At 54.1% G+C, this 20,484-nt stretch overlaps 9 protein-coding genes across 9 annotated transcripts; 4 read left to right on the forward strand and 5 right to left on the reverse strand.

The window, feature by feature from the left end:
• Positions 1–271: 271 nt before the first annotated feature.
• BO82DRAFT_352423 (Efg1 domain-containing protein) lies at positions 272–1,610 on the reverse strand. The gene is made up of 2 exons (XM_025634681.1): positions 1,164–1,610; positions 272–1,025 (listed from the first exon to the last, which is right to left on the reverse strand). Exons 1-2 carry the CDS (start codon positions 1,492–1,494, stop codon positions 433–435), a joined length of 924 nt encoding a protein of 307 aa, XP_025494229.1. The 5' UTR covers positions 1,495–1,610; the 3' UTR covers positions 272–432.
• Positions 1,611–2,271: 661 nt separating this feature from the next.
• On the forward strand, positions 2,272–5,418 carry BO82DRAFT_305529 (uncharacterized protein; the record flags this gene model as incomplete). The annotated part of the gene is made up of 4 exons (XM_025632218.1): positions 2,272–2,827; positions 2,922–3,887; positions 3,938–4,030; positions 4,076–5,418. 4 exons carry the CDS (start codon positions 2,272–2,274, stop codon positions 5,347–5,349), a joined length of 2,889 nt encoding a protein of 962 aa, XP_025494230.1. The 3' UTR covers positions 5,350–5,418.
• A 120-nt stretch (positions 5,419–5,538) lies between these two features.
• BO82DRAFT_305530 (tRNA 2'-phosphotransferase) lies at positions 5,539–7,118 on the forward strand (the record flags this gene model as incomplete). The annotated part of the gene is made up of 2 exons (XM_025632219.1): positions 5,539–6,119; positions 6,274–7,118. Coding segments are annotated over exons 1-2 (1,347 nt in total), but the record flags the coding sequence as incomplete, so codon positions are not given.
• A 213-nt stretch (positions 7,119–7,331) lies between these two features.
• Positions 7,332–8,722, forward strand: BO82DRAFT_352424 (intradiol ring-cleavage dioxygenase). The gene is made up of 4 exons (XM_025634682.1): positions 7,332–7,732; positions 7,788–8,152; positions 8,208–8,275; positions 8,359–8,722. Exons 1-4 carry the CDS (start codon positions 7,482–7,484, stop codon positions 8,554–8,556), a joined length of 882 nt encoding a protein of 293 aa, XP_025494232.1. The 5' UTR covers positions 7,332–7,481; the 3' UTR covers positions 8,557–8,722.
• On the reverse strand, positions 8,723–10,024 carry BO82DRAFT_352425 (alpha/beta fold hydrolase). Its single transcript, XM_025634683.1, has 2 exons — positions 9,258–10,024; positions 8,723–9,190 (listed from the first exon to the last, which is right to left on the reverse strand). Exons 1-2 carry the CDS (start codon positions 9,685–9,687, stop codon positions 8,829–8,831), a joined length of 792 nt encoding a protein of 263 aa, XP_025494233.1. The 5' UTR covers positions 9,688–10,024; the 3' UTR covers positions 8,723–8,828.
• Positions 10,025–10,205: 181 nt separating this feature from the next.
• On the reverse strand, positions 10,206–11,201 carry BO82DRAFT_278091 (uncharacterized protein; the record flags this gene model as incomplete). Its single annotated transcript, XM_025631213.1, has 3 exons — positions 10,206–10,399; positions 10,481–10,742; positions 10,863–11,201. The coding sequence occupies 3 exons, from the start codon at positions 11,199–11,201 to the stop codon at positions 10,206–10,208; spliced, it is 795 nt and encodes a 264-aa protein (XP_025494234.1).
• A 525-nt stretch (positions 11,202–11,726) lies between these two features.
• On the reverse strand, positions 11,727–13,120 carry BO82DRAFT_330783 (aldo/keto reductase family protein). The gene is made up of 6 exons (XM_025633112.1): positions 12,925–13,120; positions 12,847–12,857; positions 12,709–12,766; positions 12,444–12,628; positions 12,004–12,376; positions 11,727–11,927 (listed from the first exon to the last, which is right to left on the reverse strand). The coding sequence occupies exons 1-6, from the start codon at positions 12,994–12,996 to the stop codon at positions 11,772–11,774; spliced, it is 855 nt and encodes a 284-aa protein (XP_025494235.1). The 5' UTR covers positions 12,997–13,120; the 3' UTR covers positions 11,727–11,771.
• Positions 13,121–14,191: 1,071 nt separating this feature from the next.
• On the forward strand, positions 14,192–16,202 carry BO82DRAFT_305542 (putative translation factor pelota). The gene is made up of 3 exons (XM_025632220.1): positions 14,192–14,398; positions 14,461–14,949; positions 15,079–16,202. Exons 1-3 carry the CDS (start codon positions 14,321–14,323, stop codon positions 15,736–15,738), a joined length of 1,227 nt encoding a protein of 408 aa, XP_025494236.1. The 5' UTR covers positions 14,192–14,320; the 3' UTR covers positions 15,739–16,202.
• Positions 16,203–17,471: 1,269 nt separating this feature from the next.
• Positions 17,472–18,973, reverse strand: BO82DRAFT_278065 (ribonuclease H-like protein; the record flags this gene model as incomplete). The annotated part of the gene is made up of 2 exons (XM_025631211.1): positions 17,472–18,481; positions 18,565–18,973. The coding sequence occupies 2 exons, from the start codon at positions 18,971–18,973 to the stop codon at positions 17,472–17,474; spliced, it is 1,419 nt and encodes a 472-aa protein (XP_025494237.1).
• Between the last annotated feature and the right edge of the window lie 1,511 nt (positions 18,974–20,484).

The following is a 20,484-nucleotide window of genomic DNA, read 5'->3' on the forward strand; positions in this document are numbered from 1 at the left end:
AAGATTACTGGAGTTGGACTGGGATGGTTTATTTGTCGGTCATTTAGCAAGGAAGATTGGACATTTCTCGGTCTCGAATTGATCGTATATTCGTATGATTCTCTCTGGACAGCAAGCAATGTAGGGCATTATGATCTCAATAAACTGGAATCGCATAAGTGGTTTTTGGTGTTCTTGGTGCTGCGACATGCCTGGCCCGTGAGAAGCTCAGCCGAAGGTATACGAACTACAGTGGAACAGGTTATGCCCCCCACCCCTCTTTAGTCAGTGATGCGAATTCATAACAGGTATATTTTGGGTATCGTATGTTGACGAGGTATGAAATAGTTCGTCAAGTATGAGATACTAAGAAGTAGCCCAAGAAAGAATGAAGAGGAAAAAAGACCAACTCCTGCAAATGCATCATCACGCTGACAAGAAGAAGCCACTCGATCACATCTCAAAGAATCCACCGTCACTCTCATCCCCACCATCATTATTGCCGGCATCCGGCATCTCGTAGTCATCCTGCTTGGCGTTGGACTTCTTCTTGTTCTGTTTCCGATCATCGCCCTTAGCCCTTGCGCTCGACTTGTACGCATCGGGATGCTCGCGCGCGCTCTTCTTGCTCTTCGTCGACTTGTCCGCCGCGCCGGTATCTGTTGACTTGGCCTTTCTCTCCTTGTTGTTCAGCTTGCCGTCCCGGAGAAGATCCAGGGTACCATCCTTCATGCACTGCTCGACCGTCTTCCACATAGCGGACGACTTCTCCGCTGCTCCCGCCGCATCCTCCTCCTGCTCCTGCTCCTGCTCCTGCTCAGCCTCCGCGTTCTTATTCTTCTTCACATCCGCATACAGAGCAATATACTTCTCCGTGAGCGGGTAGTAAATCGTGTAGTTTAGGTTCACGCGCGCCACGTGCAGCTTTTTGGCCACGGAGGCGAGCTTCTTCTCCCTCGTCGCGGCATCCATGTCGGGTGTGTTCTCGGTGAGCTCCTTCTCCTTCCGGGTGAGGCGGGCGATTTCTTTGGTGGCGGTCTTGCGTTCTACCCACCGAATCAAACAGATTAGCTTCTTCTTCTTCTTCTTCTTCTTCTTCTTCTTCTTCTTCTTCTTCTTCTTCTCTTCTCTTCCCGGCATTCACGCAACGCAACCAGGTTTCCCGGGGGAAGGGGGAGGCATACCCAAGAACCGCACAAAATGATACTTCTTGATCAGCTTTGACCGCTCGCGACTCTGGATCTCTTCCTCGAGGTCGCGCTCGTAGCCCAGCAGGGCGCGCTCCTGGGTGACGCGCACGTCGGCGGGGAGGTCGGGCTTGGCGAGGAGGCGCTTGGCAGCGCGGATGCGTTTCTTGAGGTCATTCACGGAGGTGAAGTCGGGGTTTTTCTTGAGAAAAACTTTCTTGCGGGAGTGGGGGTGGTGGTGGTGGTGGCCGTGTTCTTCGAGGTCATCGCCGCCGCCGTTGTCGCTGTGTTTGCGTTTGCTGGGGCGGGGTTGGTATTCGCGGGGCATTTTGGAGGAGTTTCTTCGTTTTTTCTTTGGTGTGAAGGCAAGGCAGAGGGGTTTGGAGACTTGCTGGTTAATGGGAGTAGTTGGAGAATGGGTTCTGTTTTGGAAGTCGATATAACCTGCCCGCTGAGAAAAAAAATTACTCTATCGGGCGATTGATTTGATAGTATGCCCGGATCATTCGTCGGGCCGGGGAGGCATGCTCCGCAGCCAATCAGACGTGGTCTAGTGCCATGACGCGCCCATCGATTAATCCAATCCATGGGCTGGAACTACTCGGACTAAACTGAGCTATCGAGACAGATTCATGATACAGACAGTACTTGCATCGCTACCTTACATTTCTTACAACTGCTCCTCAGTTTGCCTGCAGATTGCCCAGTAGGCTCGCGCATTGCTGTCTCTGGTGCAAGCAGGATTGTCGGGCAGATTCACACTCTCCACTCCTCATGGGTTACTACATCTAGACCCCTGGCCTTCACCTCCAACCTTCCTTGTGGACGGAAGTTGCTTCGCAGGGTGTGGATTGGCGTTGACGCATCAGATTTGGCTTGCCGGTTTCAGCAAGATTGCTACACACTTCGCAATACTAACCCACCAGGGGGGTTCAAAAGCAGTCTAGATCATCGGTGATCAGTCTCATCGGCAACCCGGACTTTCGTCGGTTCAGCTAGCTGTCTAGCAACCCCGCGCCTGCTCTTCCAGAAGGTGGGGCGGTAGTGGTGTCGCGAGTGGAGGACCTGCCAGACGCTGCCAGCCACAGGGCACCGCAGCGCAGCAATGGAGACGGCCATTCGGTGGTCGCCAGCCTCGACGACCAGCGAGCAACGCTTCCTGTCCGTGGACGTGGTGAACAAGGCCTTCCGCCTGTGTCGCGTGACGGCCTTCGACGGCCACCGCCGCCTCGAGCATGAGGTCCTGTCGACGCACACCAAGGTGCCTGCCTTCCGGGCCTTCGACTGGTCCCCCATGGACGAGTCCCTGGTCGCCGTGGGCCAGTCCTCGGGCGACGCGACCATCCTGCGCATGACCGGCGAGGCCCAGGAGTCTTTCTCCTTCCCCATCCGCCACCAGCGCTACTGCAATGCCGTCGCCTTCAGCACCCACGGCCTGCTGGCCGCCGGCCTGGACCGCGTCCGCAATGACTTCTGCCTCAATATCTGGGACGTCAACCAGCGGCTGACCATGAAGGCCCCCGCAACCAAGGGGTTCGTCGAGCCCCTGCGCAAATTGGCTAGCTCCGAGCCCATCACCAGTATCAAGTTCTTCAGGGATCAGCCTGATACCTTGGTCACCGGCGTGAAAGGGCAGTTTGTGAGGATCTATGATCTTCGAGGTGGGTTGTTTATTTTCGTGGTTTTGTTCTTTTTTTGCTGGGCTAGTCTTTCAGGCTTCGGTGGGTTAGAGCTAATTTTTGTTCTCACGCACAGAGGGTCCTGGAAACCCGTCATTACAGTTCCCCACGCGCTGCGTTCACAATCTGGCTATCAATTGGCTGGATGAGAACTATGTCGCCTCGTGTCAGGGGACGAATGATCCGGTGATTTGTGTCTGGGATCGGCGCATTGGTTCGCGCTATATCACGCCCGCAGTGGGGGCGGCCACCGCTCTGGATGCCGGCCAGGCTGGCCCCGCGTTGGAGTTCAAGAACGTTGTCGCTCCCAAGTCGAGTATCTGGAGTCTACGCTTCTCGCGGACCAAGCGGGGCTGCCTGGCGGCCTTGGCCAACACCGGTCATCTCAAGACCTATGACATCGCCAAGGAATACCTGGCGGAAGAGATGCGGTCCTCGGTGGACGAGACGCTGGGGCATGGCTCGGCCCGCAACTATCCAGAGCAGATTTACACCAAATATGAGCGGGACATCGTCGGCCCTTTCAACCACCCTTCCCGTGGCTATGCCGAGGAGGACAGGGTCGTGGCCTTTGACTTTCTCAACATGAGCTCCGGCAACGAGCCCAGTGCGATCACGATGAACGGTACCGGGCAGATCAGCATTCTCACGTCCAAACCTCCCTCACCTCCTGTACGGCTCTCGTCACAAGGCTCCCTGATATGGGGTTCGCCGGATGATGACTCCGACTTCAGAGTGATCAGCCCCCCGTCAAACCCGGAGACTGGCATAGCGGATATTGTGCGCGAGGTACGAGACCGGGTGTCGGTGCAGACTGGAGCGCCAGCGCACGGATCGGAGAGCCCTCTTTCAAGTCGAGAGGCCCGAGAGCGTGCTATCTCGCTTGGAACAGCAGGCGATCCTCTTGCCGTGGAAGATGCTTTGACGTTACTGTCCGTCAGCAGACTCCGATGCAAGGAAGGCTATCTTTTTGACGAAGCCCGGAACAAGAATATATTGGCAGATGACCCCTGGCTCCAGGGATTCTGGGACTGGATTGAACGTATGTTCTACGCTGCTCGGGTGCTATTGTAGCCCTGCTAATTTGACCAGGTGCGCGGTCTGCCTCTTCCAACGAATCGATGATCATCAACGGATTGGATCTGAACTACTTGGGGGTCTACGACGTGTGGAACAGTGATTTGGGTAAGAAAGCTTTGAGTGGGTCATGACAGTACTAACACTGGGTAGGAGAGAGCCTGGAAGCTCGACGTGTGAGCTCAGACTCACCGCCCGACATCAACGAGACGATTGTCCACCTGGTTCGCGAGCAGCTGAACCTACCAGAAACTAAGGGCTGCGAGACAGATTATGCAGAACACCGACGACTGTGTCTACGGATATGCGGTGCCGCGCAATCATACCGTGAATTAGAAGAGCTCGTCAAGAACCTGTCGGCAGATAAGCAGCACACCAAGGCCGCCGCGTTGGCCATCTTTCAGGACGAACCCAAGCTGGCCTACCTGGCGCTACGAAGCCATGAGCCAGCACAGGCGCACAAGCTCCTCGCCATGGCCATTGCCGGCGCAGCGAAAGGCGACACCGACCCCGACTGGGAGGAGACCTGCGCTGAGATCGCCAAGGAGTTGACGGACCCGTACGCGCGGGCTATCCTGGCGCTGGTCAGCCGCGGGGACTGGAACTCGGTCATCCAGGAGACCACGCTTCCTCTGCGGTACCGCATCGAAGTCGCCCTGCGCTGGCTCCCAGACGACGACCTCACCACGTACCTGCACGAAGCGACGCAGGAAGTCATTAGACAGGGCGACATCGAGGGCGTCGTGCTCACGGGCCTCGGCCACTCGGCCATGGACCTGTTCCAGTCCTACATCACCAAATTCCACGACATCCAGACCGCGGTGCTCGCGCTGAGCCACACCGTGCCGCGGTTCATCAGCTACCCGCCGTACCGCGCCCGGTTCCAGGCCTGGCGCGAGACCTACCGGTGGCAGATCAACAGCTGGAAGCTGCAGCTGGAACGGGCCCGGTTCGACGTCGGCTCGCGCAAGTTCGCCGTGACGTGGGACGGTCGCAAGCTGATGGACCCGCCGCGCCAGCAGATCAGCCTCACCTGCAACTACTGCACGCGGCCGCTCACGCAGCACGACGCCTCGTCGCAGCTCACCCCAGCCGCCACGGGCGAGGTGGTGCACCCGACGGCCGGCAACCCGCTGGGCACGGCCGCCATGTCCGGCACAGTCTGTCCCCGGTGCGGTCGCCATATGCCGCGCTGCGGCGTCTGCACGCTCTGGCTGGGGTCCCCGGATCCCATGTCCAAGGCGTACGTGGCGGCCGACGCGGGCGGCGCGGAGAACCGGCGGCCGAGCGAGTCGGAGCTGATGCGCCGGTTCATTGTGTTCTGCATCAATTGTAACCATGGCTTCCACGCCCACCATGCGCGGGAGTGGTTTGCGAAACACAAGGTCTGCCCGGTGGCGGAGTGTAGCTGTATTTGTGATCGATGATTTGCGCGGGGGGGATGTGATCTGTGATATACCCATTTTAGCATCGTCAGTGGTAATAGTGATAGACAGGACAGTTCGTTGTAGAATAATTGACTCGGGAGTATACCGTCAACACTTGTAGTACATAATGAGGGCAGTCAAAAGTGGGCCCGCGGCCCTCCCGCCGATGATGTCGAATTCCTCCACGACTCGACCTCGACTTTCGCACCCAGAAGGAGTAACACTTTCAACAACAGCGACACATAACACCTCACCCCGCACCCCGCATGAGCAACCGCTACCTCCTCCGAAATTCTGTCCCGACGACATTTACACCAAGATCTCGCTCCGTGAACCACAGCGTTAGCCCTCCCCTCCACGCGTTCCGCCGAGTCAACCGCTTTCCACCCCTTCAGCAGCAGTACACCACCAAGCATTACCCACACCCACACCCACACCCACACCCACACCCATCCACAGCTACAGCCACAGCCACAGCTACAGCTACAGCTTCAATCCCAGAACCCAGAACAAATCCCGGCATCATGTCCACCCACGAAACCCCACCACCCACCGCACCCACCGCACCCACCGCACCCCAACCCCCGCACCCCAATCGCAAAGACAAAAAAGGCGGCCGCGGAGGAGGCGGAAGTAAACCGCGCCACGAGGACCCGAAAACCAGCCGGCAGGTGACCGTCTCCAAAGCGATGTCGTTTATCCTGCGGCATGCGGCCGAGAAGGAAGGGTTAGCGATGGATGCGCAGGGGTATGCGAGCGTGGGGGATTTGGTATGTTTGTGCCTTGCCCTTTGCTTTCTTCACTTTCTTTGGATTGTGCTTTTCATTTTTTTTTCCCTGGGACCATCGTCACTGGGATTTTACTTTGATCAGATACAGCAGATTGGCGGGGCTACCACTGACTGACTGAATGATGGAACGACAGCTCGCCTGGCGAAAGCTCAAATCCCTAAAGGTCACCTTCCCCGAGATCGTGGACGCGGTCGCCAGCTCGGATAAGAAGCGGTTTGGGTTGTTGTATCTCCCGCCTACATCTACATCTCCATCTAGTTCTACGGCGGAGTCTACGGCGGAGTCTACAGCCGCGGCTGAGAAAGCAGGGGATCCGACAGGAGCGAGAACGACGACGGCCGACGAAACCGAAACCGCAACAGCGACCGCCCTCGCCGCCGCCGCCGCCACCACCGACCAAGACCCCACCCACTACCTCATCCGCGCGACGCAGGGCCACAGCATCAAGACCGTCGAGGCCGCGGGCCTTTTGGAGCGGCTGAGTCTGACTACCGGAGCCGACCTCCCGTCGACGGTCGTCCACGGCACGTTCCACGGGGCGTGGCCGTTGATTCTTGAATCTGGGGGCCTGCGGTGCATGGGCCGGAATCAGGTGCATTTTGCGACGGGCCCGGCGCGGGAGGTGGTTTTGGCGCGATTGCAGCAGCAGGGCGGGGAGGGAAAGGAAGAAGGGGCCGTCGGCGGGCCAGGGCAGGTGATCTCGGGGATGCGGCGCGATGCCCAGGTGTTGATCTATATCGATCTGGTGAAGGCGCTGGAGCTGGGGTGTCCGTTCTGGCGCAGTGAGAACGGGGTCATCCTGAGTGAGGGGATCGAGGGCCGGGTGCCGTTGGAGGTGGTGGATGCCGTGGTCGAGCGGCGGCTGGGCACGATCTGGGAGCGCGGGGCGGTCGTGCAGCCGTGGCCGGTGGAATGGAGTCGGCGCCGGAATCCTAAGGGGAAGGGGCAGCAGGCAAAGGGGCAGGCAAAGGGGCAGGCAGAGGGGCAGGCAGAGGGGTCCGACGGAAGGTGACTGTTTGGTAGAGAATTGAATTGGATATTCCCGTGTGTCTGTACATACATGTAGACAGACATCGGAAGGCAACTGCGGGGAAATCGGAAGGGAGAAATCCGAAGTCCAAAGAGGCGGGGTTCCTTCCGCTTCCGACGCCAATCACCCTCCGTCGCCAACAAATCCGGGGCCGCCGAAAAGGCAAGCTGACCATCAGCAGATCATTTGGTGAGTAGAACAGAAGTAAGTATATAATCGCAGCTGGCTCTCAACCCACCCACTGCCTTCTCTTGCAACATCCCATACCCATACCCATACCTTATACCCTGGACCCCAAAAAAGAAGCCAAAATGTCCGCCCCCCACCGCTTCGACCCCAACTTCACCGACAATGTCATCAACGCGATGGGTCCCAAAACGACCCCGCGGTTCCGCCAACTCATGACGGGCCTCATCCGCCACGTCCACGACTTCGCCCGCGAGAACGAGGTGACCGTCGACGAGTGGATGGCGGCCGTCAAGTTCATGAACTGGGCCGGACAGATGAGCGACGACAAGCGGAACGAGGGACAGTTAGTGACCGACGTGATTGGGTTGGAGTCGTACGTTCTCCCCCCCCCCCTAAAAACACCACCCACTAACAACAACGACAACCAGCCTCGTCGACGAAATTACCTACACCCTCGCCGCCGAAGCGCACGACGCGCCCACCGCCACCGCGATCCTAGGCCCGTTCTTCCGGGCCGATACCCCCTTCCGCCACAACGGGGAGTCGATCGTGCGCACGGCGGCCCCCGGCGGCGAGATGGCCTACATGCACGGCCGCGTGGTCGACCACGCCACGAAGCAGCCGCTCGTCAACGCCACCGTCGAGGTCTGGCAGGCTAGCACCAACGGGTTGTACGAGCAGCAGGACCCCGCCCAGGAGGAGTTCAACCTGCGCGGGAAGTTCCGCACCGACGCCGACGGCCGCTATGCGTTCTATTGTCTGCGGCCCACGCCGTATCCGGTGCCAGATGATGGTGGGTTTTCCCCTTTCCGGAGGAGTGAAGGTGTGTGCTGACGATGAGGGCATAGGTCCTGCGGGGAAATTGTTGGAGTTGATGGATCGGCATCCGTTCCGGCCGGCGCATATTCATATCATTGTATGTTGGAACCTACCCTATCCTATTCCGGGAACATTGGATGGTCACGCAGAATGAGGATGAAAAGCTAATCACGTCGATAGGCCACCTACGAAGGATACAAACCCCTCACCACGCAGATCTTCGATCGCAAGGACCCCTACCTCACCAACGACTCGGTCTTCGCCGTCAAGGACTCCCTGATCGTGGACTTTGTCGAGCGCAAGGGTGACCCTCAAGCTGGTCTTGAGTTGCAGTATGATGTCAAGTTGGTGCCGGCGCCGGCGTTGGCGTCGAGCTAGACGGTGTCTACGCTTTGGGAAAATTCTAGGAAGATGTGTGTGTGTGTACGATGTTGGCAGAGGAAGGGGGTTTTTCTGTATATATTGATTGATGTGATACCGAACTATGTTATTCATTTCTATGATTCATCATGTGACTTCCATGGACAGCTCTGAGCTCAGAGTCGATGATATTTCTCGGTTTATAGTTCTCTCTCTACCAAACTTCACCTCTCAACTTCCTCCATTGTGGAGTCATTCATTTGTCAAGTAACCGCGCTACTAGCAGATATCTACAAAGCAGCGGCAAATCCCCGAATCAGACCGCCCACCTCCTCCGGCGCCTCGACGCAATGCCAATGTCCGATCTGCGGCAGAACCTCCATCTTCTTGTTCCCACTCGACACCCGATCGAAGATATGCTGACACCCCTCCAGCGACGCCGACTTATCCTCCTCGCCCGCGATCAGCAGGAACGGGGCCGAGATGGCCGAGTAGTCGATGGCCGGGGCCGTGGCGATGGCCTGGCAGAGCGCCGCGTAGCCCTTGGGGTTCTGGCCGAGGATCAACTCGCGGATCAGGGCCTTGGCGAGCGGCGAGCAGCGGGTGCCGGTGGCGCCGCTGGGGATGGTGTTGGCCATGGGCTCCATGCCCGCTAGTTTGCCAGTTGCCCGTTAGCATAGCACCTCGAGATTATAGCTGACGTGGTGTAAAGAACGTACAGTTGGCGACCGTCTCGCTGCGCTGGGTCATGACCGAGGCCAATTTGTCGGAGGGGTGGGTTGGTCCAATAGCCACCACAGCCTTCACGCGGTCCGCGTACTGCGCGCCCAGGAGCGTCACCACCAGTCCGCCCATCGAGTGGCCCACGACCACGGCTTGGGCCACCTTCAACGCGTCCAGCACGCCGACCACGTCTGCGGCGATGGAGGCGATGGACACCGGCTGGCCGGTGTAGGGCGAGCGCGCGGAGCCATAGGTGTCTAATGTGATGCACCGGTGCTGCTCCAGGTGCGGGAGGACGGGGAAGTAGTAGTTCTGCGAGGAGCCGAGGCCGTGGATGAAGATGAGCGTTGAGCCGTGGGCGGGGGCGCCGTCCGGGTGGGAGTCGGCGTAGTAGATCTCGTGGTTGTTGACGGTGACGGTAGGCATGATGTGCTTCCTTCTGGCTCCTCGCGCTTGTGTTTGATGTTGAGCACTGGTTTTCTAGCAGACGGAAAGGAAAGGGGAGAGAGAGAAATGCGTGATCGGAAGTTTGACACGCAGAAAGCTCAACGAAGCTGGAGCGGGGTCGACGTCATGGCGTGGGCGGGGAATTTCGCTCGCTCGCCTTTCTCCTACAGATGTTGCAACGCTTCCGAGCTGTGCCATGTCGCTAGTCCTGTACTTTTGCGGCAGTTCTTTTTCTCCCGCTGTAGCCGTATATCCAGTGTATCGCCCCAACTATTCCATTGTGTCTCCGAGGAATCCGTGCTGTACCAGGCAAAAGAATCCGTCGGATGATTTGGAGATGAGAATGGCGGGCGGGGAACGCCAGCCGCTCAGCTTATCACCGCCCGACCCGACGAGGGGCTTCCCGCCCAGGGCCGCCATCCGACGTGCGCGGATCGCCGTCGGTTCGGAAGCCGAGGTGATTGCATTGCATTAATCCGTCAGTCAGTTATACTTCCTCACACAGCGTCCAATGCAACCAATGCCTGTTCGAACTCCTCGTCGGTGTCGAACTCATGGCCCAATTGCTCCAACAAAATGGCTGTGTCGTCCTGAAATGAGTCGCCTGCCGACGAGGCAGGTATAGCGCCTTGCACCGTCGGAGGCTCGGCCTGGGGTGTGTCCATAAGGTCCGTGTCTATCGCAACGACGTCTATCGCATTCGTGTCTATCGCATTGGCGTTGATTGTATTGGTGCCTATCGCATTCGTGTCCAACACATCGGCCGCAACACCCTCACTCTTCTGGATGATCTCCTCATCATCAAAGATGGAGCAATCCGAGAACTCATCCACCTCCGCAAGGTCCTCCTCCCAGCCGAACTCATCATCAGTATCAGTAGTGTTATCCGCAGCAGCACCCGCAGCGCGCGCAGCATCCTCACGCTCCTCGACCTGCACACCAAGTCCACAACCCTCCTCCTCCCCCAACTCACCATGAGCCGCAACCTCCTCCGCACCCGAAACCGACCCACTCTCCCACCCCTCAAGATCAACCTCCTCAAACTCAGTATCCTCCTCCAAACTATCATCACCATCAACACCACCCTCACCACCCACCTCCACATCCCCAACCGCACCCACACCCGCACAAACACCATCCAAAGGAGCCCCCACCGCCGGCACCGCCGCAGGCTTCTGTATAAACCGCAACAACGAAGGCTGACTCGAAGGCACGACCGGCGCATTCGGATCCGGCAAGCCCATCGACCCGAGCCTCCGGCGCTCCTGGCGGTCGCGCGCCTCCTTCTCGGCCTTCTTCTTCTTGGCGGCGACGCGCTGGCGATCGCGGTCGCGCAGCTGCTGCGCTCGGCGCTCGCGCGCCTGCTCGCGCTCGATGCGCGCGATCTGCGACGCTGTGAATTGGAACCGCTTGTTGCTGCGCTGGTAGCGGCGGCGCACCGTGCGGGATTTCTCGAGGATGATGCGCTTTGGAGGGGCGGGGGAGGGGGGCATATTGATTGTCTGTTTCCGGGGGGGAGTGTGGTGGTGGTGGTGGTGGTGGGGGGGGAAATGAAGGGCGGGCTGGCGGCCGGCGGAGATTAGACGGAGGTAGTAGGATCGTTGGTTGCGGGCGTGGTAGCGGTACTCCTGGTTCTTGGGCAGGGGATAGACATTTGATATTGGGGGGTTTTTTGTTCTTTGGAGATATGGGGTTGGTTTTATGCGAGTATATGAGAGAACGACTGAGTAAGTGGATGTGTTGAGAATCACATAAAAAAAAAACAAAGGTAAACAAAGATGAGTGATGCCACCCCCCGGGTAGTTAATTGTTTGCAAGGAAACTATGAGGCGGAAAGGCGAGGCGGAAGGCAAGCAAGCCGTTGCGGGGATACGTTGTACCGAAGCGGGAACATTGTTTGATCCGGGTAACTACACCGTGGGTGCTGCCATCCACAACCATTAACGTGCCCAGATTAGTGGTTCATCTAATGATTCTAAGCAGTTGAATATGTATTGATTAGCTGCATATCTATGTGCATCGAACTCAATCCCCAGCAGAACAGCTTATGCTGCTTGCCTCTTCTACAGCTTCGAATCCCGAGCAGGGTCCCAGCACACAGGAGCATGTTCGTCCGTCTGCAGACGACGCATATCGTCCTGAGACAACTCAAAATCAAAGACCTGCGTATTCTCTCGGATCCGCAACTCAGTCACCGACTTGGGCAACGGGACATAACCCTACAAGCTCACAAATTAGCCATCATTCAGATCTGTCGCTGAGAGACTAAAAAAGGAAAGCTGCGCTCCAACAAACCTTTTGCAAACTCCATCGAACCAGAACCTGCGCCGGGGTCTTCTTGTACTGCCTAGCCAAGCTCTGCAGCATCGGCTCGTTCATCCGCTTCGCCTGCACCAGCGGCGAATAAGCTTCGACGACGATGTCCCGCTTCTTCAGCCACGCTACGATGTCCTCTCGGGCACACCAGGGGTGGATCTCGTACTGGCCGACGGAGATCTGGCCCCCGACGCCGCTGGTCTGGATGTAGTGCTCCAGCTCCTCCAGGTGGCGGATTCCGTAGTTGGAGACGCCGATGGAGCGGATCTTGCCGGTCTTCTGCGCTTCCACGAGGGCGCGCCACGCGCCGAGTCGACCTTCTTTACCTCCGTAGGGCGCGTGCAGAAGCATACTGTGTGTAGCGGGGTAAGTTCCCTGGTAGTGATCCCGCTAAGCTTGGGAAACGAAATAGAACGTACAGGTCGATGTAGCCTAGGCATGCTGCTGCGGACAGACTGGCCTCGATAGCTTCCTTGGCCTTTTCGTAAGACATATGAGTATCGGGGATCTTGCTCGTGTAGAAGATTTCAGAGCGGTTGATCCCCGATTTGTGGATAGCTGCCGCGCACTCGGCTTCGTTTTGGTATAGTTGCGCACAGTCGATCTGTGACAGACGTTGGACAGGTGTGATGTTAACTCCATTGTGCTGCAATGGTAACCGGGAGAATGGATAGAGGACCATACATGACGGTAGCCAGCCTCTAGGGCCTTGAGGATCACTTTCTCGGTGACGTCGGGAGGACTACGATGCGGAGAAGCAATTGTCAGCCAGAACCACGGAATGCATCAGTTGAAAGCCAATTGCTCAATCCTAAGACTTACGTCTGATATGACTGAAACGCCGAGATTTCTGTTAATTGCTGCTTGAGATGGAGATTTCGTGGATTGAGCATCACTCACCCCGAACCCTATAACCGGGATCTCGTATCCCGAGACCATCTTCCTGGTCGACGCGAGGGAAAGTGGAGCCATGATGTCTGGGATCGAGAGTGTACACTGTCACTCTGGGCAAGCAGGATACAAGTGAAGGGGGGCACTAAGATAGACGATTCTGGACAGATCAAGAGGGAACGTCGAAGTTGCGGACAAAACATTCAAAAACTAATTTCCAAGTTCCAAGGTGCCCGCTCCGCATGCCCACGAGGGATGCGCCATCGCCGTGGGCCGAGAGATCAATTGTGGGTCCTTTTGACTTTATCAATCAGTTGAAGATTCCGTCCGTCCCTGGGCTTGCAGACAGCGGTCAAGCCGAGTTTCGGACATCCGACCGCCGGTGCCCTGCTTTTTCGTGGGTTTGCATCGAGGGTACGAGCGAGTGTTCGAACCAAGCCTGTGTTTACTCGATGCCGGACATGCTTTCATGATTCGTTCATAGCATGGCCTCGGTCTCTTTAGAAGGTTTGAACTGAGAATTTTGAATTCTCATTCATGTTTGCTGAGTATGATTGAGGTTTTAAGTATGTCTGTGTCTGCATACCGTTTCAGCCGATAGCGACGGGATGAACAGGCCTTTAAAGTAGGCTTAGATATGGCGCCGAGACCGAATATACAAATGCTGAAGCGATTGAGTCTTATCATCAAAGTGTGGAGTAGCAGGGTCGAGCTGGGATCTCCCATCCATTCGCAGACGGCTGTTGATTCTCCTGAACGAAAGACCCACGGAATTGGGTACTATGGGAGTCTCTTTCTTTGAACGAAGCTCGGGGTTCGACGGTCTATTGGGAAGACAGAGGGTGATTGCGATGGAAGTTAGAGAGATCAGGACAGTACGGCCAACGGCAAAAATATCTTGCCTGCTCCTAATGAGCCATAGCCTTCGTGCCTGATGGTCCTCTAGCTCCGTGAACGGATAAGTTGCTGGAATATATGTTTCCGGCAGCGAGCTAAACAAAATCCTCTTGACACATATGAGAGCCTATTTTCGAGCAGGTATAGCTTCAATCTGAACAGAAACTATGATGAGACATAACATACCAAAAGAAGATCCTCGAATGAGGCACAGACACATGCTAACAACCAAACCACGATCTACGAAGAGCTCGCTTCGTTATCTCTTATCGATAAGCATCGGCCACAAGCTGCACTTTTCCTCTTCGGGAAGTGTCCCGCACTTCTGCCTTAGGCCGCTTGCCCTTCGTCATTTCTCCAGAACGCAATAGACAGAACAGCAGCAGCGCCGAGTTTGCAGAGCGTGATACCAACAAACGAGCGAGCGCTTTGCTTTCGTACGAATCTGATACCCATATACTCTCTCTTCTATACAAATAGATTGTGTCAAATTCGAGAATAAATCATCATGCGTCTTGTCAAGAATAAAATCGAGCTCAATGGCTCCGGGACGGTGACGCTGTGCCCCGAAGAACCAGAGGATATGGTACGCAACGCGAGACCACCAACGTTGAGTCCCCATGCTTACCCCCCTTTCCCCGAATACAGTGGCATGCATACAATCTCATCCGCCCGGGCGACCTACTCCGCGCCAGCGCCATCCGCCGTGTGACCACCACCCAAGAGACCGGCTCGACAAGCTCGGCGCGAGTGCACCTGAACCTCGAGATCCGGGTGAAAAGCCTCGACTTCGACCCGCAGAGCTCGCAGCTGCACGTCAGCGGGCAGATCGTGAACGAGACGGCACACACCAAGGTCGGACAGCACCACACGCTCGACCTCGAACTGAACCGCAATTTCACGCTCGAGAAGGAGATTGGCTCCGACGGGGAGGGGGTGGGATGGGACAGCATCGCCGTGCAAATGCTCAAGGATGCGGTGGACGAGGGTGGGAATCGACGGGCCGAGGCCGTGGCCGTGGTGATGCAGGAGGGACTGGCTCATATTTGCTTCATCGGGCAGTTTCAGACGATCCTCAAACAAAAGGTCGAGATGTCTGTGCCTCGCAAACGGCACGGCGGCGGGGATCATGACAAGGTAATGTTTTTTGCCCTTGCTACTTTGTGTTCCCTAGAAACCGTTTAACCTTTGCCCCTACTCTACCCAACTCATAACGGTCTATCCTTGCTAACAGTCCCGCCTTATTCCTGGCATTGGGAATTCCAGGGCATGAACAAATTCTTCCAAGTCACCCTCGATACCCTCGTCCGGCAGATGGAATTCAACACCAGCGCCACGGCGCTCTCCACCAGCAACGAGACCGTGCGACCCGTCCTCCTCGCGTCGCCGGGCTTTGTCGCGGCCGGGTTCCAGAAATACATCCAATCGGTCGCCAGCACCAGCATGCCCGCGCTCAAACGCCTCCTGCCGAGCATCGTGGTCGTGCACTCGGCCTCGGGCTACCTCCACTCCCTGGCGGAGGTGCTGCAGTCGCCCGCGGTGAAGACAATTCTGGCGGACACCAAGTACGCGCGCGAGACGAAGCTCATGGATGACTTCTTGGACCAGCTGCGCAAGGAGACCAACAAGGCGACCTACGGCCCCCGCGAGGTCGAGTCGGCCGTCGACCAGGGGGCCGTGGGCCGCGGCGGCGGCGTGCTGATCATCTCCAACCGGCTGTTCCGGTCGCAGGACGTGGCGGAGCGCAAACGCTGGGTCTCGCTGGTGGACCGCGTGCGGGATGTCGAGGGTGGCGAGGTGCGCGTGTTGAGCTCGGATCATGAGAGCGGCCGGCGGTTGGATGGACTGGGCGGCGTTGCGGCCTTGCTGACGTTCCCGATTGTCGATGATGCCGGCGAGGACGAGGATGAGGACGATAGCCAATGATAGACATTCTTAGATGTCCCTGGTCTGCTCCAGATCCATGCCGCCGATCTGTACTTGTACACCCCGGGATGTTTCTCCATCCAGCCCTCCACATCTGTAGCATACATCCCCCTTCCCTCCGACTTTTAGAGAAATGAACCCGACAAAAACAAGCCAGCAGCCTCAGGACTCTTTCCGAATCACAACAGCACAGCCGACATATACATACTCCATCCAAAGATCAAATTGCACCCTCATCAAGCGCAATCGCCCTCACCTTCCATATCTCTAGGCACAAAACACAACAGAGGGGGAAGAACATCAGCCCTGGAGCCCCGAGATCTAGATTGGCTATCGGCTATACACATAGTAACTTAGTAGCGTGCTGCACAAAAGAGCCACGTATCTACAGGCAAAAGATAACCAAAAAAGCAAAGCGGGCGGCCTCTCCTTGTTGACTTGCCTCGAAGCAAAATGAAATGACTTCCTTCCGGCCTGCCAGTACCAGTGCTCAATTCACCTTCGGTGGAGCCCAAGTAAGACACAGAAACAATTATGATGTGTTTGTTAGTCAAGGTATTTTTAGGGTCTACTGTAATATTCTGACTCTATAAGTTTATATCCTTTCCTTAGTTATTGTATCTACTTATTAATAACTTTCAATCTCTTAGGCTTGGGTGTATATGATTTTATCTTTGTCTAGAGGTTGCTTCTAATACTGAAATAAATAAACTTTTAGATTATGTATCACATACATTTGGGGTATATATTCTAAAATTATTAAGATAGTTAGAGATGAAAATCAGCTACTGTATATATAATACATGGGTGGCCGACTCGCTTACATGGCCGACTCGCTTACCGATTACATCATTAATATAAATATAAAAACTTCAAATAGTGAAGGTAATACTATACTTTAGCTAGCTTCCAAGATCTACAAAAATCATCAGCCCAGTAGAAACTAGATACTCAATTATTTATTGATACATAAAAATATTTAGTATCAATAGCTTGACTATACTGGTTGCTTAGTACTCTGGTATACAGTAAGCACCTGTAACTTACAGCTTATTCTCCGTCTTGGAGAATTTCCTCATAGTCAGACTGAAATACCTAACCATCAAGGTGTTAGCTCTCAATTGGCTTCCTGTATTCTTCCACAAGATATTGCCGAGGCTAATTTCAATGGTATTGCGATTGCGCTCATAATAGAAGGCCTGGATTCAGCGGCTTACAGCAACGCGCGTTAGAACCTCCTCAGATAACTTGCCCCACAAACAGCATTCTTGACCGTTCAATGACAAGAGGGGCTAGGAACACGCTCATTTAAGCAAAAGAAAGCTTCTCGGATGTGGTCTCCCATTATCCTTCCTCTCTGGAGGCGCCAAGTCTACAGTGGCGAGCCCTGCGCTAAGCCAAATTGAGCTCGGCGGCTCGAATATCTCCCTGCCACGAATCCACTCAACACGTTTCTGTTGTGATATGAGGCTGGTGTTTGGATGTCGCCAGAATCCCCCCCCCTGGAATGAAATCCGCCGATGACGTATAGATGTTTCCATGACCTATGTGATGGAACGATATATTTCATCCGCGACCTGGTTCGATAGGGGCTGACGAACAGACCTGCGTTCAATGTTTTCAGATCACGTTTCATTCTTTTTCAAATAGTAGGATGTATGGAAAGCTGCCTCCATTCTCCGATAGATTACCAGATTTTCGTGTTCTGTTTGGACATTTGACAGGAAGTTGAATCAATCAGACCAAGGATCCCACCCGTCTGGCCAGCCAGCATCCCTAGCATACTCAGACATGCAAAAATCATTATCGTCATGGGTATCGTATTCAAACTCATTATTTAACACCTGAGTACTAAGCTGGATATCTCGAGTAGATTGCGACGTGGTCGGATTTCGTTTGGGCTTGTTCTTGTGCCGGCTCTTTTTGCCCTTTTGTCCCTCTTCTTTCTGTCGAAGCTCTGCCCATGACTTTAACTGTTCCGGGTTTCTGATGCAGAATATGATCACGTCGCGTACCGCATATGCGTCTTCCAAAGCACTGTGCGCACGATCTCCGCTCTGAATCTCCAAATCCAACAGAGTTTTGGCCACGGCCTTCAAGCTCCATGCGCGAGGTAGACTCTCCGTGATGCCAGTGGATGGGAATACAGCCTCCGCAGTCAAAATGGCGGAGTCAACGACTTTGTTGTGACAGATTCCCAGAACTTCAAGGTCATAATTGAGGGATTGGCCGACGAAAACAGTGGATGTATCGGCAAATTTCCATAAATTCTCGCGCGCTTCTCGCCAGTCCCTGAATGCAGCGCCAGATATCGTGGCGCTTGTCATAACATCTTGGGTTATTCCGGTAATTTTTGATCTCCAGTCAATGACCTCCTCGGATGGTGCTACGTAGCGATCAATGAGAACATCGCCAGTCAAAAAGTCAATGGCACTTATGAACGCGAGGGTTTGACGATTGCCTTTGACACCGATCATCTCACAATCGAGTGCGATGGCATGTCTCTTGAGTCCAGGCTGTTCCGCAGACGGCGTTTCGCGAAATTGATAAGTGGGAATGGACCCCTTCCGTGGGAAGTGTTTATTCCTTACTGTGATTGGCCCTAGGATGTATCCTTCCCTCCGGAGGCGGCTCTCTGAATGGCACTTGGAACGCAGATACCTCAGAATTAGACACTGTTCAAGAGGATGCAGGACGACGGGGTGGGTGTTTGTGTCGAAATTGATTCCTAGCCAAGAGTTTCCTGGATACCAAGTTAGTCTTTATGTAGATCACTTGGTCGCATGGGCGACTGCAAAAGGGAGCAAAGATTGCAAGGGTTGTTACCATTAGCAGCAGTTCCATCCGATATGATCCAAGGCAACGAAAAAGGCAAGTTGATCGGATCACGCTCCTCTCGAAAATGCATTGTATTTCCGACAGCTGTCAGGAGAGTTTCTTGAAAGTACATCTGGCCATTTCCAGGGGGTGATGGCGACGCTATTGCCGGACCTGCTGAATGCTGGTTAAAAGCTTTTCTCTTCTGAATGGGCTTTTTCGTATTGATTGGAGCTTCCCGAGCTTTGACGTGCTTTTGATAATGCTGTATGACTGCCATGCCGCTGCCGAATGCCTTTTGGCAGACGGTACACCGCACAGAGTGCGATTGCTTCTCAAAGTGCTCCTGAGCCTCCATCAAGCTCCGGAACCCTCCTCTCTCGCATCCTGGACAGGAAAAAGATACGGATTTCTGCATTCCGCATATCAAAATTGCAGTCAGCGCGTGTGCTTGATTTGCTGTTTTTCGAAAGGTCATCCTGAAAATCAGTAGGGGGTCTCGCGCTTTTTAAGTTTCTGCCCAACTCATCACCCAATTCTCACGGCACCCATGCATATTATCAGCGAAAGCCATTGGTAGCTGCATGCAGGGATCTGTGACCTGAGGGCGCACGGCACATACGATCCCGATCACTAGCACACAACTTCGAACAGGCATGGCAAGATCGCATGGATACCTCTATCGAATCAACGTGGCAGAGACACATCAATGTGCATGTGGACAAGCCAAAGAGACTGGAGCATTTCCGCTTTCGACGTCGGAAGTGGGCGGCACACCGGACAGAACGACTGCGATGTACTGAATGTTACGCGGGGGATACGTACAGAGTAGGTAAACCCTCAGCAGTCCGCTATGTGTTCGAAGGTTACCCATGACATAAGCCTTATTCAGCTGTTAGGTGTTTCTAAAAGGTTATTACATATATACTACAAGTAGACACGTTTTAAGGCCTCTGGTGCTGTTAAATATTACAAGGTCTAAAAGGGTAGTAGGTAGAAGAAGTATAGGTCTAAAGTAGTTGTAGAGTATTATTAACCTATAATTAAAGTCTTTTTAGTAACTTTGGTAAGAACTTGGATTTATACTATTAGTACTTAAGAATATATCACTCTTAGAAACTCTAAATTAAATATAAAATAATTATTAGAACAGGGCTTAATATTTTTTCAAGGACGAGGAAAATAAATGTAAAATAGATAATATTAGTACTAAATATTTTATTTGGGTTATATTGTTATGGAAAATAGGTCGGTTAGGTATAGAATAGTAGCAGTCTATCATATTCAAGACTAATCTTGCTATTCTAATAGTCTAGCAAGGTCTTAGAAGTTAAGTACTAAGAAAGTCGGGAGTTATTAATATTATAACTGTTATATAGGGGATGCGTAGGTGTGCCGTCGACAGTTCGCCATGTATTCGGAGGTTATCCATAACATGATTAATACGCTTTTCTATAGTATAGTATATTAGGATAGAATTATCGAGAAATAAGAAGAGAATAAGTTATATAGATACTATATATAATACTTAAGAATTAAGATATAGTATTTCTAGAGTATCAGTAATGTCGGAGAGCGGCTATGTGCTGTCAATGAGAACAGAGGATAGCCGATCATTTACCGCTCATATTAGGAAATGATGGCCTGATTGCATATGATGATGGCCGTGTTGATGTGAGAATCGAGATTCGGCAACCGAGTTTAAGAGTGGTTCGACGGCGTAAGTATGTATATCAGTTGCCGCTTATAGTTTCAACGAAATCGGGCAGATTCAAGCGTGGACCTGGCTTGGCTAGGAGCTGGTTGTGTCGGACGCTCATTATCTTATTTATAGAAAAGAAATCATTCCATATAGCCCATTACCCAGCCATCAAATATTGCGTCTATCACAATCATTTTAATTCCCTGGATCAGCTTGGATGTTGCCTC

Source organism: Aspergillus uvarum (assembly GCF_003184745.1).
Source record: "Aspergillus uvarum CBS 121591 unplaced genomic scaffold BO82scaffold_13, whole genome shotgun sequence".
In the NCBI taxonomy this organism is placed as follows: Eukaryota; Fungi; Ascomycota; class Eurotiomycetes; order Eurotiales; family Aspergillaceae; genus Aspergillus; species Aspergillus uvarum.

Excerpts from the sequence above, each read along its gene's own strand:
- BO82DRAFT_352423 (XM_025634681.1), bottom strand. The coding sequence starts at position 1,494 with ATGCCCCGCGAATACCAACCCCGCCCCAGCAAACGCAAACACAGCGAC. Across the intron at positions 1,026-1,163 it reads TCATTTTGTGCGGTTCTTGG|AACGCAAGACCGCCACCAAA; the intron begins GTATGCCTCCCC and ends TTCGGTGGGTAG.
- BO82DRAFT_352424 (XM_025634682.1), top strand. The coding sequence starts at position 7,482 with ATGTCCGCCCCCCACCGCTTCGACCCCAACTTCACCGACAATGTCATC. Across the intron at positions 8,153-8,207 it reads GTATCCGGTGCCAGATGATG|GTCCTGCGGGGAAATTGTTG; the intron begins GTGGGTTTTCCC and ends ATGAGGGCATAG. Across the intron at positions 8,276-8,358 it reads CGGCGCATATTCATATCATT|GCCACCTACGAAGGATACAA; the intron begins GTATGTTGGAAC and ends TCACGTCGATAG.
- BO82DRAFT_352425 (XM_025634683.1), bottom strand. The coding sequence starts at position 9,687 with ATGCCTACCGTCACCGTCAACAACCACGAGATCTACTACGCCGACTCC. Across the intron at positions 9,191-9,257 it reads CAGCGAGACGGTCGCCAACT|CGGGCATGGAGCCCATGGCC; the intron begins GTACGTTCTTTA and ends CTGGCAAACTAG.
- BO82DRAFT_330783 (XM_025633112.1), bottom strand. The coding sequence starts at position 12,996 with ATGGCTCCACTTTCCCTCGCGTCGACCAGGAAGATGGTCTCGGGATAC. Across the intron at positions 12,629-12,708 it reads TAGAGGCTGGCTACCGTCAT|ATCGACTGTGCGCAACTATA; the intron begins GTATGGTCCTCT and ends CGTCTGTCACAG. Across the intron at positions 11,928-12,003 it reads TTCGATGGAGTTTGCAAAAG|GGTTATGTCCCGTTGCCCAA; the intron begins GTTTGTTGGAGC and ends GTGAGCTTGTAG.
- BO82DRAFT_305542 (XM_025632220.1), top strand. The coding sequence starts at position 14,321 with ATGCGTCTTGTCAAGAATAAAATCGAGCTCAATGGCTCCGGGACGGTG. Across the intron at positions 14,399-14,460 it reads CCGAAGAACCAGAGGATATG|TGGCATGCATACAATCTCAT; the intron begins GTACGCAACGCG and ends CCCCGAATACAG. Across the intron at positions 14,950-15,078 it reads GCGGCGGGGATCATGACAAG|GGCATGAACAAATTCTTCCA; the intron begins GTAATGTTTTTT and ends TGGGAATTCCAG.